This window comes from Gossypium hirsutum, chromosome D13 (genome assembly GCF_007990345.1).
Source record: "Gossypium hirsutum isolate 1008001.06 chromosome D13, Gossypium_hirsutum_v2.1, whole genome shotgun sequence".
Lineage (NCBI taxonomy): Eukaryota > Viridiplantae > Streptophyta > Magnoliopsida > Malvales > Malvaceae > Gossypium > Gossypium hirsutum.
This window is the reverse complement of record NC_053449.1, coordinates 1987502-2008501: the sequence shown is the minus strand read 5'-3', so window position 1 is coordinate 2008501 and position 21000 is coordinate 1987502. Positions and strand designations below refer to the sequence as shown.

Below are 21000 nucleotides of genomic sequence, written 5' to 3'. Positions count from 1 at the left end.
AATGCAGCACTCAGTAATGAGGATGTCCCAAAGCCGAAAGAGTTTGTGGGGACAAGGTCTGCATGTGATGTGGACAATTTCTTGTGGAGGATGGAAAACTACTTCCGTGCCAAAGGCATCATGGAGGATGCGGTTAAGGTAAACACTGCTTCAATGTTTCTTACTGACATTGCGCTTTTATGGTGGCGAGGTAGGACCACAGATAAAAGGCAAGGTGAGATTGGGACGTGGCAAGAGTTCCAATGCGAGTTGAAGGGACAGTTTTACCCAGAATTTGCCGAGGAAGAAGTTCGGGCAAAGTTGCAAGAGATAATGCAACGGGGCACAGTGAGGGAGTATGTTCAAGAGTTCAAGGAACTCATGCTCCAAATTTCAGATGTGACCGATGAAGAAGCATTGCTTGCTTTTCAAAAGGGATTGAAGCCGTGGGTCAGACAGGAGGTGGAACAAAGAGGTGTCCAAAAACTGTCGGAAGCCATGACGGTAGTTGAGTCCGTGGTGAAGCTTGGTCTAGGGAAAGACAAGCTTGGGTCTTCCAAGTCCGATGGAAGGGGCGTATGTGAAATGGATCACAAGGAAGATAGAGTTAATGGCAATGACAACGGCGACAATGGTGGTAATGGGAAACCACGAGTTGGGAAGAAGAAACCCAAGAGGAAAAGGGACAAGCTAAAATGCTTTCTCTGCGACGGTCCACACATGTTGAAAAAATGTTTGAAGAAATCCGCGCTTAAGGAGAAGCCGGTGGGTAAGGCCTTGGTACTTGGTTCGAGCGCAAGGGGTGTCGAAGCCAAGGAGGCCGAAAGCGAGAAGAAGCCAGTGGAGTGCTTCTTGTGTCATGGTCCGCATAGGTTGCGGAAGTGTCCGAAGAAGTCTGTCATCGAGGGGAACGATGGAGCAGACAATGAGCCCAAGAAGCTTGGTTCGACCAAGGGAAAAGCCAAAGCCAAGAGGGCAAAGAGGAGCAAAAAGAAGCAAGTTAAGTGCTTCTTGTGCCGTGGTCCGCATGAGTTGCGGAACTGTCCAAAGCAAGCCGGAGTCGAAAGAAACGCAACGTCTGATCTTGGTGAGTCGTCGAAGGGGCTTCCACCCAAGGAAGAGGTGAGATTGTCATCTAACTTAGCGGATAAAGTTGCGATGAAAACAGTGAAGCTGGGACCAATGAGGCTCAAGTTGAGTGAAGTATCAGAGTTAGCCGAGTCATCGACAAGGCTTCCACCTATGGGAAAGGTAGGTGGTGCATCAGACTTTAAAGGAAAAGAAGCGATGCATGTGGGACAGTTGACCAGAGTAAATGCGACGAGCAGGACGGCTCGAGTTAAGAAGCGACAGAAGCCGAGGCAAGAATCCCAAAGAAAGGGAAAGGCTAAGGCGACGAGACGAGACCGAGGCGAATCAAGTCAGTGCCATTCAGAAGTCGCAACGAGGGCGTTGCGAGAATGGGTGGGGGAGAATGTCACGGACCGCAGTTCAAAGCCCGTGACAAGAGCACCAAATGCATCCAATGGAGGTCTGTTGCTCAGATGGGGATCATTTGGCCTACGAGAACTGGCCCGATTCAAAGAGCTGTTGGACAGGCCTGTCACATTGAAGCCTGATGGACCCGATAATGAAGATAGGACTAAGTAGTCTTAGAAGTTCTAATTGTACACAACTTCTAATTCTGTAAAGTTAGAGTCCTAATTGAATACAGCTTTTAATTGTAGCCATCGGTTTTGGGGGAGCTCAATTATAAATAGAGAGCCTCCCCCTCATTTGTACTGACTCCTGAATTGTTTCATTATTCTTTGTGAATAAGAATTGAGAGCATTTACTCAAACTTTTCTCTCAAGCGTTCTTGCTTTTGTTCATCTTTCAAAGATCGTTCTTAATTCGTTCTTCCGCTGTTCTTCGTGAAAACTTTAAGGGAATTCTGTTGAATCCTTTATTGTTGCGAGTTGAGCTGACTTAGGCATTTTTACGGTTGAATCCATTATCGGTGGAAGTTAGGCTGACTTAGGCGTTTTTAAGCCAAGAAACTGCCTAAGGCCGCACGGATGGGTGGGAAAACTCCAGGTCCGTGACACTAGAATTCTGTTACTTGAATCCCGTTTAATCTGGTTTGAAAAGTTTGCGATGCGACTCATTTGTTAAAGAAATAAAATAAATAGGCAAATTTGAATCCTTGTAGGATTATATTTTGTCTATTAGACGGGTTGTTTAACCCTTTAAAAACTGCGCATAGTCGCAAACCTTTGTATTATTATGTTTCAACATTAGTGAATTTCTCTTCCTCTACCCATGGTTTTTCTTGATAAGAGTTTTTCACATTAAATCTGAGTGTTTTTATTTTTCTTTCTTATTGCTTTGTGATCATTTCTACTGCCATTATCGACGTATCGTATAACAGGATGTGTTTGATAAATTATGAAAATTCTCATTCTATTGAAATGAAAATTTTCAATATTTAAATTTTTAAATGTGTTTGATAATCTTATTAATTTTTTAATTAATACAAAGTCTTTAACAAAAAAGTGTTAAGTAAATTTTAAAAATAATAGAACTTAATGAATTTAATAATTGTCATTATGTCATGCCTAAAATTTTCAAATTCTAAAAGTACATAAATTGAAAATGATCAAATTAAAGTACAGATATTAAATCCACAACTTACACAAATTATAGGGTCTAATAGCAAATTTTCACCCTCTAATTTGTACCCTTTGTCGTAAAAAAAATGATTGTATAAATTAGTGATACCACATCATTCGTACCCCTCTTCCACTTTTCCAATAATTTTATTCCACAGCATTTCTTCCACAATTAACGTTTTTTCTGGACATTGATTAAAAATAATTCAGTTAATGTGTAGATGCATATATGAAGGTCACTTTTGCATTAAAACCACCGACATTGCCCAAACCTCAAGGCAAAGCACTAGAAGTCAACAATATATTTAAGATATGAGATATATTTTTTATAAAAATTTATGGGAATATAATAATACTTCATGGTCTTCATTGGTAACGGAGGATTTCGATAAACCATTGAGTCTCCCTCACATTACTCCACGCATCTGGTTCTCATGAGACGATGGTGCGGAGGGTTGTATTGGAGATGGCCACATAGGCGGCACCAATATTAGTATCGTCTAAAATGGCCTCGTGCATCCACTGGACAGCTTCTTAGGTTTGACAATACGTTTGAACTTCTCTCTGGTTGTAACTAGCGCGGGGAGATACCATCACTTCTTCCCCGCCTCCTTGAGCTTCCTTGGGGTCCCCTTAATAGTCTATTTTGATCCCCCCCTCATGTTTGAGGATACCTGATCTTGCACTGGGTTGTTTTCCCCCATCTGTTCCTATACCCACATCATAGGTTCATTACTCTCCTCCAAAGAGATTCCCATTGCCATCGCCTTACATTCCTCTCCTTGCCATCGTTCTCGTTCTTTTAAACAACAATTAGTTTAGCAAGTAAGAGAGCACAGAAGTAGAAAGAAGTTCATTATCTGGACATGCAACGTCTTTTACAGGGCCTTTACCATCCTGAATGCAAAGAGTTTTTTGTCTTTTAATGGATCCACCTTTGAAATATTTGAAATGGGTAGTCTGGAGTTCCAGTCGTAAGTGCAAGGCCTATATCAAGAGAGCCCATTACCCTTTTGGTGTGAAATAAATTGTTCAGCACCCTAAAGTCCTGTACAACCCTTTTCGAGTCGAGTAATGTAACACCCCTTACCCGAGACCGTTTCCGGAGTCGAGTATGAGACGTTACATTACTTAATTTAAAAGTTCAGGGCATAAAAATTTACTTTTAAAAATTATTTCACTGTTCCTAATAAAGTTGTCCCCCTGCGCAGCAGTCACTAAATTAATTAAAACAAAAGGTACGAAACTCGAAATTTAGATCCGTAAATTTTCCCTAAAACTAGACTTGTATATATTTTTACCACAAAACTTTCAGAATTTTTGGTTCAGCCAATTAATACAGTTTATTAGTTAAAATCTCCTCTGTTTCAGTGACTGACTATCCTGACCTCTTGTCACTAAAATTAAATTTTCTCTTTTCACAGACTTCATATGGTGCTTCCACTTATTTCTACTGAAAATAGACTCATTAAGGAATCTATAACTCATAATTCCTTCTGTACAATTTTTAATGAATTTCTAAAGTCAGAACAGGGGACTTCAGAAACTATTCTTACACTGTCTCACTAAAATTCAAATATCTAAAAATATATAACTTTTTTTCTTACTCTATTTCTTTCATGTGAAAATAGACTCATTCATCTTTAATTTCATGTCTCACTCAACTTCTAATTCAATTTCCATCATTTTTGGTGGTTTTTCAAAGTTACATCAATGTTGCTGTCCAAAAACTGTTTCATTGCAATTTTTTAAAAAAAATTCAATATAACCCCTTTATAATTATCTAACCTTCCCTGCAAATTTCAAATCACAACCAATTCCAGTATTTCAACTACTTCATTTAAATACTAATGAAGTTCAACCAATCAACCATTTCAAACTAAAAATGTAATGGCCTGAATTTTCAGTGGTGTCGGAATAGTAATTCAAGATCACTAAATTTGAAAAATGAGTAGAAAATATTATTAATTTAGTTAGAATAAGTTAAATGTGAAGTTAGGAAAATTTTTGAAATAGTGACTAGTGTACTAGGAATAAATATTAAAATAATTAAAATAAAAAACGAGGTATCGAGACCTCGAAGATTTTAAACCGAGCCATAAGTATTTTTAGAAATATTTATAGAGTGTCATTAAGTTGGTATTAAAGTTTCTTTAGAAAATTTTAACGTTTGGATAGTTAATTAACTAAAAAGGACTAAATTGAAAATAGTGTAAAATTTGTTAAATTGTGATTAAATAGCTTAAGTGACTAATTAGGAGGGATTTAAAAGGAAATTAGGCCCAAATCATATGGGCTGGACGGTTGGGTAAGAAAAATCAGCAGTAGGTAAGGAGAAACAGGGGCAAAATTGGAAACTTGACAAATTAAATATATAAAACAAAGACAAAAGTGAAAAATCTAGAGATCTCTTCACAATTTATCAGCAAAAACGCCATAGGTGGTCTGAAACAAGCTGGCTTTTCATATATTTGACTCATGTAAGTTTAATTCTTGATTACTTCTTCTAATTTTTGTGATTTTAATACTTTTACAATTAGGTCCAACTAATTATTTCATTAGTTTTTGATTTCATGGCTGATTTTGAAAGTTACCATTGATGAGTGCTGGATTTTTATGAAGAATAAACATGTAATTAAAGCTTTAATTTTATTATATGATGATTTTATTAAGTAATTTTGATAGAAATTGATTTTAGGGACCTAATTGTGAAAAAGTGGGGATTAGGGTTTGGTGTTGCGGTTTTGAATATGAAAGGCTATGTAGTAGTCTAAAATAGTTGGAAAATGTGTTAATTGAGAAAAATTAGATCAATTGAGGGGTTGGTTGAGTAGGGACCAAATTGTAAAAACTGTAAAGTTTGGGGTAAAAGTGTAATTTCAAAAATTTAAGGGCAGAAATTGTGAAATGAATTAGAATAGAATTGGATGCTGATGAATGAATAAATTTGCATTTTAGATCAAAAACCCAAAACAAGTCAAGGAAAAGAAAAAGTAGCTGATTAGTCCCTGAACTTTTACAAATTCAGCAAATCGACCCAGGTAAGTTCATATGGCTGAAATTTAATGATTAAATGTTAGTTTCATGAATTATATAATGTATGATGAAATATATATTTATTGATGAAATGAGAATAAAATAAAATAAAATAAAATACAAAAATTGAATAAATGATCAAATTGAGCGGAACACCGGATTTGAGTACTTCTGATCAAGTGACAAAGTGATAAGTGATAGCTTAGCTACATTTATCTGATCAAGTGACAAAGTGATAAGTGGTAGTTTTAGCTACACTTATCTGATCAGGAACAAGTGATAAGTGGTGACAAAGTGATAAGTGGTAGCTTTAGCTACACTTATCTGAGCAAGTGACAAAGTGATAAGTGGTAGCCTAGCTACACTTATCTGATCAAGGAGAAGTGATAAGTGATCATACGTAAGACCATAGTTATACTATGGCAAAGTGAAAGTGAAGTACTCAATTTTCCGTAACCGTTCCTTAATTTTGATCCAGGATGGTAAGTGACAAATGGGCCCAAAGGAATTATGGTAAAAGAATAAGTAGTAATGAGTTTATACCAAGGAACTCACCAAAGTTTGTGATTGACAGGTAAACTTAGTAATGGTGTATAATGTATAAGTGTATAAATGTTTGGTAAGATTTATGTTTTGTGCCTATGAACTTACTAAGCTTTCTATAAGCTTACTTGTGTGTGTTTATTATTTCTTGTAGATTGACGTATTTATACATTCGGAGGATCGGATCTACACCAAGAATCACACTATCCAGATTTACTTCGGTAGATTTTGTTAAACAACTTTTTGGATTCATATGGCATGTATAGGGAATTGAAGTAAAAAGTAATAGAATGAATGACTAGGTATGCAAAGTAAATTTGAATGTAATGGTTGTGTTAGACATTGAAATATACATGTTTTTAGTTTGAAATGGTTGATTGGCTGAACTTCATTAGTATTAAAATGAAGTAGTTGAAATACTGGAATTGGTTGTGATTTGAAATTTGCAGGGAAGGATAGATAATTATAAAGGGGTTATATTCAATTTTTTTTAAAAAAATTGGAATGAAACAGTTTTTGGACAGCAGCATTGATGTAATTTTGAAAAATCATCAAAAATGGTGGGAATTGAGTTAGAAGCTGAGTGAGATATGAAATTAAAGCTGAATGAGTCTAATTTTACATGAAATAAATAGAGTAAGCAAAAGAGTTATATACTTTTAGATATTTGAACTTTAGTGAGACAAGATCAGAATGATTTTGAAGTTCCCTGTTCTAACTTTATAAATTCATTAAAAATTGTACAGAAGGAATTATGAGTTATAATTTACATGTATAGATTACTTAATGAGTCTATTTTCAGTAGAAATAAGTTTAAGCACCATATAAAGTCTGTACAAAGAGATAATTAAATTTTAGTGACAAGAGGTCAGGATAGTCGGTCACTGAAACAGGGGAGACTTTAACTAATAAACTGTACTAATTGGCTAAACCAAAAATTTTTAAAATTTTATGGTAAGAAGATATACAAGTCTAGTTTCAGGGAAAATTTACGGATCTAAGTTTTGAGTTTTGTAACTCGATTTACAATTAATTTAGTGACTGATGCGCAGGTAGACAGCTTGATTGTAAATGGTGAAATTAATTTTGAAAGTAAATTTTTATGCCGTGAACTTTTAAGTTAAGTCAAGTAACGCCTCATGCTCGACTCCGGCTATAGTCTCGGGTAATGGGTATTACAAAAAATATGTATATTTCAATGTCTAACACAACCCTCACATTCAAATTTACTTTGCATACTTAGTCTTTCATTCTATTACTTTTTACTTCAATTCCCTATACATGCCATATAAATCCAAAAAGTTGTTTAACAAAATCTACCGGAATAAATCTGGATAGTGTGATTCTTGATGTAGATCCGATCCTCCGAATATATAAATACGTCAATCTACATGAAACAATAAACACACACATGTAAGCTTATAGAAAGCTTAGTAAGTTCATAGGCACAAAACATAAACCTTACCAAACATTTATACACTTATACATTATACACCATTACTAAATTTACCTGTCAACCACAATCTTTGGTGAGTTCCTTGGTATAAACTCACTACTACTGATTCTTTTACCATAATTCCTTTGGGCACATTTGTCACTTACCATCCTTGATCAAAATTAAGGAACGGTTACGGAAAATTGAGTACTTCACTTCCACTTTGCCATAGTTTAACTATGGTCTTACATATGATCACTTATCACTTGTCCCTGATCAGATAAGTGTAGCTAGGCTATCACTTATCACTTTGTCACTTGATCAGATAAGTGTAGCTAAAGCTATCACTTATCACTTTGTTACTTGATCAGATAAGTGTAGTTAAAGCTACCACTTATCACTTTGTCACTTGATCAGATAAGTGTAGCTAAAGCTACCACTTATCACTTTGTCACTTGATTAGAAGTACTCAAATCCCGCGATCCACTCAATTTGATCATTTATTCAATTTTCGCATTTTTATTTTATTCTCATTTCAAAAATAAATATATATTTCATCATACATTATATAATTCATAAAATTAACATTTAATCATTAAATTTCAGCCATATAAACTTACCTGGGTCGATTTGCTAAATTTGTAAAAGTTCAGGGACTAATCAGCTACTTTTTCTTTTCCTTGACTTGGTTCGGGTTCTCGATCTAAAATGCAAATTTATTCATTCATCAGCATCTAATTCTATTCTAATCCATTTCACAATTTATGCCCTTTAATTTTCGAAATTACACTTTTACCCCAAACTTTATAGTTTTTACAATTTGGTTCCTACTCAATTAACCTCTCAATTGATCTAATTTTTCTCAATTAACACCTTTTCCAACTATTTTAGACTACGACATAGCCTTTCATATTCAAAACCGCAACACCAAACCTTAATTCCCAACATTTTCACAATTAGGTCCCTAAAATCAATTTCTATCAAAATTACTTAATAAAATCATCATATAACAAAATGAAAGCTTTAATTCCATGTTTATTAATCATAAAAATCTAGCACTCATCAATGGTAACTTTCAAAATCATCCATGAAATCAAAAACTAATGAAATAATTAGTTGGACCTAATTGTAAAAGTATCAAAATCACAAAAATTAGAAGAAATAATCTAGAATTAAACTTACATGAGTCAAATATATGAAAAACCAGATTTTTTCAGACGTCCTATGGCGTTTTTTCTGATAAATTGTGAAGAGATCTCTAGATTTTTCACTTTTGTCTTTGTTTTATATATTTAATATGTCAAGTTTTCAATTTTGCCCTTGTTTCTCCTTACTTTTTTTGCTGATTTTTCTTACCCAACCGTCCAGCCCATATACTTTGGGCCTAATTGCCTTTTAAATCCCTCCTCATTAGTCACTTAAGCTATTTAATCACAATTTAACAAATTTTACACTATTTTCAATTTAGTTCTTTTTAGTTAATTGACTATCCAAACGTTAAAATTTTCTAACGAAACTTTAATACCAACTCATTGACACTCTATAAATGTTTCTAAAAATATTTATGGCTCGATTTATGAGTTTGAGGTTTCGATACCTCATTTTTCGATTCTAATTATTTTAATATTTATTCCTAGTACACTATTCACTATTTCAAAAATTTTCCTAACTTCACATTTAACTTATATTCACAAAATTAATAATATTTTCTACTCATTTGTCAGATTTAGTGATCTCGAATCACCATTCCGATATCACTGAAAATTCAGGCTATTACAAGTAACACCATATCCGATTTACCAATATTTTTTCCTTGGTTCCTATTCCCATCATACTTTTTCACCCCTTATTTTTACAGTTGCTCTGCTGCTATTTGCAAATTGATTTTTTGGTATTATGGGCGATTGGATGCGGTGCGGTACGTTTAGTTTACTTTTTGTCTCACGCTACAATATCGCTACAGTGTCTAATCTCACCGCCACCGCTGTTTTTATACTAACCGCAGGTAAACGCACCGCCCATCCAAACTCACCTTTACTCAAGGGGATCCTTGTTTGATTTCTTACCCTTTGGAGGTGTCTGGTAGCCACCTGCAATATGTTTTTTTGGCTAATTCGAAAGATCCGAATACCACCACTTGCATGTTTTGTCATAAAGACAACCAAAGGTGGCATATTCCGAGCCAAACAACATCAAGTCAATAACCATAGAAATGCCAAGTCGTGCTTGAAGACTCTAGTAAATGTGAGAGAGGAGCTTTTGTCCTATAAGAATGAGAAAAAAAATTAAAATTTATGATAAGTTATTGGATTTTAATGAGTTCAGCAATATTGTGGAAATTGATGAAGAAGATAAAAGGAAATCAGAAGGGCAAGTGACCACTTCCATGTTTTAAAAAAGAGAATTCTCCTATGGATTCGTTCATCTCTCAAAAGCCAGAGACAGTACTTTTCAGTCTCGAAAGCAATTAAACATTAAAGATGCATGTGATAAAAGCATGTCAATATATTGCTTGTTTTTTCTACCAAGCGGGAAATTCATTTAATGTCGTGAAACTAGATGCTTCAAGAATGTGCTTAGGTGAAGCATGGGTATTTTATTATGACAGATGGATAGACGAATAAGAAAGGCAGGAGCTTAATAAATTTTTTGGTCAATTGTCCTACAAGAACAATGTTTGTTAAGTTCATCATATGTAAAAAAATGGGAGATAAAATGTTTGAATTGCTGGATTCTTTTGGGGAGCATGTAGGAGAAGCTAATGTCTTCCAAGTAATTACAGACAATGCAAGTAACTTCGTCATGGCTAGTTATCTAACTTATCTTTCTTATTTATTTAGTAATTTGCTACAAGCAAAAAGATCACATCTATATTGGACACCATGTGGTGCACACTGTCTTGATCTCATTTTAGAAAATATTGGCAAGCTTTCTTAAGTCTCTAAGACTTTAGAAAGAGCAGTTGCCATTACTAAGTTTATTAATAACCACACAGTCATGCTAAACATGATGAGAGAGTTCACCAAGTAAGGGAATTGGTCTCGAGTAAAACTAGTTTTTGCACATCTTATCTCACATTAGAATGCATCCTGCATTTCAAAACCATGGTCATTTCTCAAAATTGGGTGTCAAAGATCCAAAGGCTAAACAAGTTGCTAAAACTATTCTAATGCCATCACTTTGGAATGGTGTGGTAATCACTCTCAAGGCTGAGTCCTTTAGTTCGAGTTCTCTGACTTATTGACAATGAAGAAAAAAGCCGACCATGGGATATATATATATACGAGGCTATGGATAGAGCGAAGGAAACAATCATGGAAGCATTCAGCAACAATGAAGATAAATAAAATATTAGAGTGTCAATTGCATCATCCCTTGCATAATCTTATTTCACTAGAAGATATTGATGAAAGTAATGAATGGGCTAATTGGAAAGATGGGTCAACACACTTCAAATGATGCCGAGGATGACTTAGTATTTGATGACGATGAATTGACATGGGGTTTGGTTGTTAGTGTCGCCGGTGTTGGAGAATCAAGGCATTGTACTAGAGTGCAAATGAGATTGAGATCAAGTGCATCAACTTCTCAACCTACTTTTGACGAAGATGACGACATTGAAGCAGAACGAGATGTAAATTGTTATGATTCAAAAGAAGATGAAGATGAAGGAAATTTAGAGCACGTTTCTTATGATGATATTTAATTATGTTCTTATGGTGTTTTGTTATACAATAAATTAAGTAAATTATTAGAATTAAATTATTCACCAATATTTTGAATTTATAAATTCAACTATATTAAATTTTATATTTTTACTAATTACTTAATGCTAAATAATTATAAGTATTAATTATATATGCTTTTATATACATTTTACATATATATTTATATTTATATTTATATGTTTATGCGTTGGTTTATTCGGATGATTGCCTGCCTTTTTTTTGCACCTTGCACCTCAGGTTAAATAAAGGTTTTAAGCCTAGCACTAAGCTTGTTCATGGACAAGGCTATTCGTCCAAGCTCGAAGGCTTGCCCGAAATTTGATAAGGTTTGGATAAAAATATTAGGATCGAAAATTAGGTTTGGACAAAAAAAATTAAGCCTATTTAAAAAAATTCGAAGGCCTACTATTCTTTTTACACCAAATAGCTACCTTACTAAATCAAATTAGGGTTTTTTTTAACAATCTCATTATAGGTTTTAATCATATCTGTTCTTTTTGACACAATGTATAGAACTACCCATAGCTCCTTCTCAATCCATAAATAAAAAGATAATACCCTTCAGCTCACTCGAATTCACGTCCTCCTACAGTGAAAAATAATGTCCATATCAATCGAACTATAGACTCAGTCTACTCAAATTAAGGTCGTTGAATTGGAGAATTGGGAGTGTTAAAAAGGGTTGCAGCAAAGTAAATATGATATCTGTGACCATGAGCACTTTTTGTAATTATTTTGTCGTTAGATATTAAATTTTAAAGAAAGAAGATGAGACAAAAAAACAGCTTGAGATTTTGGTACATGTTATCAAGTCAAAAAAAACCAGAACAAAAGTGAAATGGAAATAGAGACCAATGCTATCCTAATTCTTGATCTTAGCCTTAGGTAGTCAAGAAAAAGACATTCAACTATTGCATGTTACATTAGGAATCCAATGACCCTCTTTCGGCTATGGCAGATTACAATGAAGAATCCTCTGTATCATTACCAGTCTCACTTTTTTTTCTCTTAATAAAATATTATTTTAGATCAATTTTGATTACTTTATTAGCCTCTTTTAATTTATATTGAGTTTCAATTAGAGCTAGGCTTTTAAACAAGAGTAAAAAACTAGCACTATTTTCAACCTCAACAATATAAGTTAAAATTTTGCTTACCAAATCAATAATAATAAAACGCAATACACTTCAAGAAAAAGAATTTAAGTTCAAACCTTAAATGGAACGAAACAATAATAAACTCCGAAAGGATTAATCTTCATAAAAATATAAAATTTATACAAGAAATTAAGGTAAAAGCAATCTAATAATCTACGTACACAAGAAACTTCTTTCCAAGCCACTTATGTAATAATCTACGATCCTTTCATTAAATTCAACTTATGTAACATATAAAAAAAGAAAAAGTATTAAAGCTGCGGGCTACAACTTCTTTCCAAGCCCCTTCAGCCCCCATTTCATTCCAATTTTTTTTAACCTTTATCCCCTCTCTCACCTTTTCACCCCAAAGATAAAAAAAGTAAAACCTAAAAGTAAATAGCCCCATTAGATAAACGAGTAAAAACCCAATTTTCCCCCACTGTCAAAATAATCTTAACCACACACTATCCCTTTTCCCAGGAAAGTAACCCAACCAGTGCCCCATCCCTTTATGTTTTAGACCCTGAAATTTTTACCAGTGAAGGTTTGACCGAACTGCCAATTGGAAGGAGCAATGTTCCATGAAGTAGAAGTCCTACGGTCACTGCCGGTGACCCTAAAAGACAAAGATTGGCCAACCAATACGGCATTGGATTGCCAATTTTGGCCCCAGTTTCGGCTCAAACTCATCCACCCTGTTTTCGATCCTTTAACGCTTGCCTTCACGATATCACCAGAGCCTGCCACGTTAGTAATCAGAACCAAGTTGAAGTAACGGAAGCCGTTGATTGTGAACCTGATTCCACCTCGCTTACGGCATGGAACCCTGTAGAATAACAAAAAAGAAAAAGAAAAAATGTAATTATATCTGTTTGTTTCTCGGGAAAAAAAAGGGGAAGGAAGACTTTTTGTTTGTTTACCTGCGATAAGAGACAGGGACAATGCCAGCACGGTACTCAGCAATCTTAAGGAACATTGGCATGGCGAGATCAAAATGAGAACGAGGAGGGTTACACCATCCGCCATTGTCATTTGGAAGAGCGTAATTTGGAGGGCAAAAATTGGTTGCTGTGATGAAAATTGAGGGACTACCAGAATGACACCATTGTGGTTGGTTTACACATTTGATTTCAAAACAGGCACCACAGCTGAACCCATTGTTGAAAAGAGCAGTACTCAAAGCAGCTGTGTTGACACCATAGCCTTGGCTGTATAAGTTTCTATAGCCACAAGCTCCACCTAAAAAATCATTAAAAAAAAGGTCAGATTATGAAGTCAAAATCATCTTGGTTTTGAGAAATAAAAAAGTACCCATTGTGCCAGAAGCATCGCTGCCACCATAGAAAGTGGCATGGGCACTTTGCCAAGCACCATCAGAATAAACACCAGGAATTCTAGCTTCAACAGTAACAATGATGAAAAGCAATGAAACCAAGCAAGTATCAACCCAATTTGCCATATTGTATACTTTGACTAAAGAAACAGAGGGAAACAGCTAAAGGATCAGTGGAGGTTTGAATGGGTTAAGGGTGGAGTGTGAACTGCTATTTATGGAGTGGAAGAGAGAGAGAGAAAAAAAAGGGAAGATATGAACACTGTCAAAAAAGTTGAAAATTTTTGCAGATCCAAAGATTATCATTTTATCTCCTCAATTAGTGCAATTTTGGTCTCTAGTTAATTACAGCAATGGAGTTCCCTTTTTTCTTTCTTTTACTCTTTCAAGTTTCATCTTGGCGGTAATCCATTTAATTTCAATTCTTTTTCCATTTAATTATAATCCCAATTTTTTATATCTGTTTTACTGTTTATGTTCAGGTTCGTAGCTACCTCTCCTATTAATATCGTCTCTAAAGTTTAAACATGTATCTCCTCTGAAAAATATAACGTGACTTACTATTGCACCCAACATTTATTGATAAAAGTGTACTTTTTTTTTCATAAGTAGGCTTAAAAAATTAGCATGTGTTTTTTCTTCTTTTTTTTAAATATATGTTTTTAATATTTTACTATATTCTTATAAGACACTTGTTAACTCCCTAATTCTGTTTGTGAAGTCTAAAAATTCCACTCGTAATGTACCAAATATTATTTCTTCTAAACATTTTTTAAACTACCTTTAAATTATTTGATTGTAGCACACGAACAACATAAGTAAAAAATAGGATTATATAATAAATATATTTATAAAAAATTTGTTATAAATGGTAAACTACAAATGTTAAAAACTATAGACTTGGGTTGGAACCCTATCATGTATATTTATATTTTTACTTTTCTATATGAAAGATATAAAATGACAAAAACACCCTCAAATTAATATATTTTACTTTGTAAGTTAAGGGTATTTTTGTCATTTTTTAACTAAATTGATGTCTTATTAACTCGTGACACCAAACTCCAAAAAAAAGTTTAATGTTAGTAGAGATATAATTTACATTGTAAAATAAGGATTTTTTTGTTATTATCCAATTAAACTGATATCTGATTGGCTCGTAACACTAAACTCGATACAAAATACAATATTAATAGAGGTATTTCACCCTAATCTGCAACTTTCAAGCAGGGGCACATATAAGGGGCAGGTAATTCTAGCCCCCTTTATGAATAATCAAATTATAAATTAATATATGGGAAAATTATTGTTTAGTCTCTCAAAAATAAAAAAAATATTCTATATAGTCTCTTCAAAAATGATAAAATAATAAATTAATACATGATAAAATCTATATTTGACATCTTAATAATTTATAATTCGATTTTAGACCCCTAAAATTTTTTTTGAATTCACCCTTAATTTCAAGAGTCTTCAACATCCTCGGAACGAACTGAACTAGTACTTCATTGACAACTTATTTATTATTCTTATATTGCGATTTAGTTTGCAATATATTTTTCAATGACATAATTATCCTTGTATCTTAACAATTATTATAACAAAAAAAGTGAGGGATTTGATGAAAAGGCAAGGGGTGTAGATTGGAATTATTATAACAATTATTTCAAGGGGTGCTATATGAAAATTGCTTTGCTTTAGCTACAAGTTGTGCCATCAATTGTAGAACACTTCTTTGCCTAGTTGCTACCTTTCTTTTGTTCATTTATTCCATGTTCCTTCTTTCCAAGCTTGAAATGGAGGGAAAAGTGGGGTAAACAATTGTACGGATAGATTTGCTTCTAGTTATGCTATTATTCTTTTTAAGTTCACAGATTATTTCATGTTTTGTATTGATGATCGAGTTTTAACTCGATTGATATGAGCATTGTTGTTTATGTAGGAGGATATGGGTTCAAGTGCGCTGAAGCACATTATCCTCCTATTTATGGGTTGATGAGGGGCTATGCTTAATTCTAGACATTGTGTCAAAAAAAAAACAGATATGAGCAGAACCTATAATAAGATTGTTTTAAATTCTCAATTTGATACTTGAGTTTATCTTCAATGTTCACTTTAGTACATGAGTTTTTTCAATTTGATACTTTTTTGTGTTAGTTAAGTAAATGAGTTTAACTTCAATATTGAGTTCAATACTTGAATTTTTTTTGTTCAAATTAAGTATCTGTCTTTTTTTTTACCAGAATACACATGTTTTAACATTCATTGGACCATATGATGTCAATTGGTCTGGGTATAAAATTAAACATTAAAGCCAAACTTAGGTACCATATTAGAAAAAGAAAACTAAGATACCAAATTAAACATTAAAACTAAACTTAAGTACCAAATAGTATAATAATTTTTTGTTTAGATAGCTCTAATTAGGACCACTAATTACAATAGTAATTATATAAGCTTCTAATCAAGGGATTATCTACCCACAAATTTCTCTATTAATTGATTTTTTTAAATAACTCTATTTATTGCAAATAAGGATTTTTTTTTTAGATTTTTTTAATCTTTTATGATAATTTGATTTGATTTTTTTATATTAAATCTAGATTTTGATTTTTTTTGCTTATTTTTACAAAAATGGATTTTATTTTATGAGTTTTTAGATACTATTCGGTAAAGGTTTAGGGAAAATGTTTGATACATTATCAGTAGGTTTTTAAACTCCACAAGCAATGAGCTGACAGGTGTCCTGTAAGGTATAGTAAAATATTTGGTTCACCATTGGTGTATAAGTCTCATGCAACATTAGTAAATAATAATATGACACATCATAATTAATTAAACAAAAAAAATATGAAGGACTTGTAAATAAATACTAATAATTTTATTTAAATATAATTAAACATTAACGGTAACTATTATAAATAAATATTAGTTACTCTTGAATTTAGGATCTTGAGTCTCAATTTAGGGTTTAAGGTTTTAATCTTTATTTATAATTAGTATTTAATTATGTTTAGATAAAGTTAATGTTATTCATTTATAAGTCCTACACTATTTTTTTTTATTTAACTTTACAAAAAAAAATTATTTTAATCCTCCATTTAATTTTCCGCTTCTTTTAGCCCTTGAAATTGTACTTTCTGTGAAATCACCCCAAAATATATGAAAAAGTTAATGTTCGTTAATTTTGTTGACTTGACATACACGTGGATGACATGTTATCATTTAACTAATTCTTTAAAATTTAAAAAAATTGTTTTAAAAAATATAGAAAAATGGGGGACAAAAACAAGTGGAAAATGGTCAAATAAAAACAGCTAATGCATGCATGCATTTGGAAAATATTAGATTGATTATACATTGAGACGTTAATTTGGGGATTATTTTCAAAAAAATTGATTCTACAAACAAAAAACGGCAAATTTCAAAGGGCAGAAAAAAAAGAAGACCAAATGGAGAGAAGTGGGACCCACAAACCGCATTCATCGGGCCAAGTATTACGCCGTGCATTAGCCGTACGTTGGTAGTGGACTAAACTCCGTTCAGTATTTTACACTTTCATTACGTTCGATGCAAATGTGTAAACTTTAAAGTCAAAAAGTTTTTCAATCCTTTTCTTTTTTTTATTTTCTTTTTTTTAATTATTAAAAAATCGAGGTTTTAAGAATTTGTTCCTATCAAAGTGAAAGCGATTCGTCTTGTAATAAAAATATTTATTTTAATTTTTTTTATTGTAATCAAGGTATTTATTGTCAATACAAGTGATTAATCTTTTCATTGTAAATACTTTCCGAAGAAGTAACCGGATAATAATGAAATATGCTCCATTCTCATGAGACGAAGATCGAATCTCTGATCATATGATTAAAGGATTCGATAATCATTTGAAGTCTATGTAAGTGTAATTAAAGAACAAAGGTACTTGATTATCCACTCAATTTTTGTAATATTATATAACACATTTATTAGGACAAATTGGGAATAAATACAAATATGAAAATAAGGTTTTTATGTTGAAATTATACTAAATTCTTTCATGTATGAACCCAGAACCTCAAGTCAACAAAGACATAACAACATGTCCATTTTCATTACACCAATGGCTAATTGTCGAAATTATTACACCTCATGTTAAAACCTAGGGTGTCACCAGGGGCTTTGACCAAACAATAATTTTTTTATTATTTTAAATCCCTCTTAAAAATTAAAATATTCAATTTTAGCTTCCTTTGAAAAATTAATAATTCTATATACAAATCTTTTTTAACTTTGAACACCAAAATTTTATAGCTGAGTCCCTAAAGAGAACTTTTGGTTTGCCCCTGAGTAAAGCAATGAATTAAGTTAATGGGAGTAAATTTAACATGAAATTACACCAAATTGAATTTCGAAATTAAAGCTCTAATAAATTATTAATGTTAGAGATTGTGTAACCCGAATCTCATCACTTATTATAAAATAAGGGATTTGTGGGGCGAGAGGATGCACAAGTTGAGTCCGTATAAAACTATACTTCTACTATTTGACTTTGATTAGAAAAGGGATTTTCAACTCTTAAATAGATGTAGTCGAAACTCCTCCTGTATCACTCGTTTTTCAACATTAGTGAATTTCTTCTCATCTGCCTATGATTTTTTTCTCGAAAGGATTTCCACGTATCTGTGTGTTCTTATTACTTTGCGATCGTTCCACCGGTAATATCAACGTTTATTATAATAATCAAGATAAAACATGATTGACTATAATTATAGATTGTAGAAATGGGAAAAGTAGGTTAAGAATGCATGGAAAAGGAGAGAAATAATGTATAAAAATAGGGCAAAGGTAGAAAACAGTTAGGAGGAAGAGGTGTGTAGATGAAAGCATTAAATATAATGAAATCCAAAGGAAGGTATGAAATGTGAAGAAATGGAACACGTCACAAATAAATCATAGCTTTGTTGTTGAACAACAAATCCCCCAAATCGCATGTAGAGATTTTGAATGTGATCAAATTAAGTTCTTCAACTTAGGTTTTTTGCTTTTTGCATGTGATGTTGCCACCAAACCCCCTTCCTACACTCTATTTATTATCACTTAATTAGTCGGATCCATCGGTCCAAAATAAAACTATTTTCTTTTGGATTTTTCTATTTAAAGATTTAATTTATTCTTTTCGGCATAATGCCATATGTATATTTTCTGTCAATTTGATTCTTAATCTTTTAAAAAAAATTAAATCTCTGTTTTTAACATAAATGCTAACTAAAATATGTACATTTTGATCGCAATGTGAATTTCACCAATAACCCATATATATACTCTTTTTGGGATTAGGGTAAGATGAAGGGTCTTATTTTGGGGTTCTTCTTCTATTCTATTTTACGGCCACCAAAGGCTTCTTTTTCCATATTTTCTCTCCTCACTTCCACCATTGACCATTCTCCACTCTACAAGGGTGAATCGTTCCAAACTCCCATCACCTTCTTCTCATTGTCTCCTCCCTTGTTGATCTCTTGTATCAACAATATTATTTTTTTTAATGATGTTGGCATTGCAACCCGCATAGCAGTCCACGTATGCTTCATATTGACATGACAATATTTGTCTTATAAACTACGTGAATAGATAATTTAAAACTTATAAAAATATTCAAAAAATTAAAAATTGAAAAAAATAGCATAGAGTGCATGTGAATCGCCTTGTGGGTAGTCAGTTTTTTCGTTAAAAAAATATTTTTACTCTTTTTGAAAGATTTTTAATTAAATTGACTCTTTTTTAAAAGGTTGAAGTCCAAATTTAATTTAAATTGACAAAAAATATAAATATTTTGAGAGCTAAATTTGATGTTATGTCATTCCTTTTCTAATTGAATTAAGCTAATTAATATGAATTATACAAAACATTCATTATAAATCAACCCAATTCAAATAAAAATTATTACACTTGATAGATAATCGATATGGGTATTATCTATTTGTACTTATTATAAAACTCCTAATTAAATTGGTATCACGGGTTAATTATGTACCGACTTAATTGAGAAGATAAAAATACTCTCACTTTACAAATTGAATTGTACTATTTTAAGGATGTTTTAAACATTTTATATTTTTTTATAAATATATTTATCACATAATTTTATTTTCACTTACACCATAAATGTATTATTATTATTATTATTAAAAAAATCTTTTGGACGGCCGACATTGTAATTAATTGTGGTAGATGATTTCAATAGGTTAAAATATGCCCATAACTCTTTATATTCTTTTCTAAATTCAACAATTGGACCTGAATTTTGAAATCTAAAAATTAGAGGGACTAAGTTCCTGAAAATAAAAGTGCAATGACTTAATTTTAAATTTGTCAAGAGTATATTACTATGACCCATGACATATTTTAACCATTTTAATATTGGAATAAAGTAACATTTAGTTCTTGACTTGGTAATTTTTTTTCAATTTAGTTCACATTAATCTTGGAACTTGTTAAAATTTTCTACCTTTGGTCCATGTGACGACATGACACTATAATATTGTGTCATGTCATTACGTAGAAATTATATTTTTTTATAAAAAAATTTAAGTGATGATGTGACACAATCACAAAATACTATAATCATCACACTAGGTAAAAAAAATGTCAAGTTCGAAATCTAGTACGCTGAAATTGTGCTATATAATTGTTTTTTTTTCTTATGGGAATTCTATGAATTGAAGTAAATTACAAGATAAGTATAGATTTGGTATAACTTAAAAAGTTAAAAGAAGAAATTAAGGCAAAGATTTGGTATAATTACTGGCCTCCTTTCAATTTTCAACTTTATACGTATCTTGTAGCTCAAGTATTTGTATGAAAAGTCCCCGTACTTTTAAAAAAATTCAATCATGTTCTTTGGGAAAAAAAAACTCAATTGAGTCCTTAAGCTCTAAATTGCACCAATCAAACACTTTAATCAACAAATTTTGTCTTTGACAATTAACTAAGGTTGATTTATCCGTCTTTGTCTACATAGCGGTCATGTGGTTGATTTCGATTACATTCCATTATTTTGTCTTATATATTATATCAATAAATAATTTAAAATTTTTAATGTACAGGCCCAATTTGAACCAGCCCATTACCCTAATTAACAGCCCAAACTAACCCACAGCCCAAATAGCCCAAAACACTA

General features: G+C 32.3%; 1 protein-coding gene across 1 annotated transcript; it reads right to left on the bottom strand.

Annotated features, from left to right (window-relative positions):
- Positions 1-12609: 12609 nt before the first annotated feature.
- LOC121225553 (expansin-A4) lies at positions 12610-14156 on the bottom strand. The gene is made up of 3 exons (XM_041109899.1): positions 13823-14156; positions 13432-13750; positions 12610-13337 (listed from the first exon to the last, which is right to left on the bottom strand). Exons 1-3 carry the CDS (start codon positions 13968-13970, stop codon positions 13028-13030), a joined length of 777 nt encoding a protein of 258 aa, XP_040965833.1. The 5' UTR covers positions 13971-14156; the 3' UTR covers positions 12610-13027.
- Between the last annotated feature and the right edge of the window lie 6844 nt (positions 14157-21000).

What these genes read in the sequence shown, in the direction of transcription:
- LOC121225553 (XM_041109899.1), bottom strand. Translation starts at nt 13,970, where the DNA reads ATGGCAAATTGGGTTGATACTTGCTTGGTTTCATTGCTTTTCATCATT. An exon ending in CGATGCTTCTGGCACAATGG is followed by an intron (nt 13,751 to 13,822) that starts GTACTTTTTTAT and finishes ATGATTTTTTAG; the next exon opens with GTGGAGCTTGTGGCTATAGA. An exon ending in GTCCCTGTCTCTTATCGCAG is followed by an intron (nt 13,338 to 13,431) that starts GTAAACAAACAA and finishes GTTATTCTACAG; the next exon opens with GGTTCCATGCCGTAAGCGAG.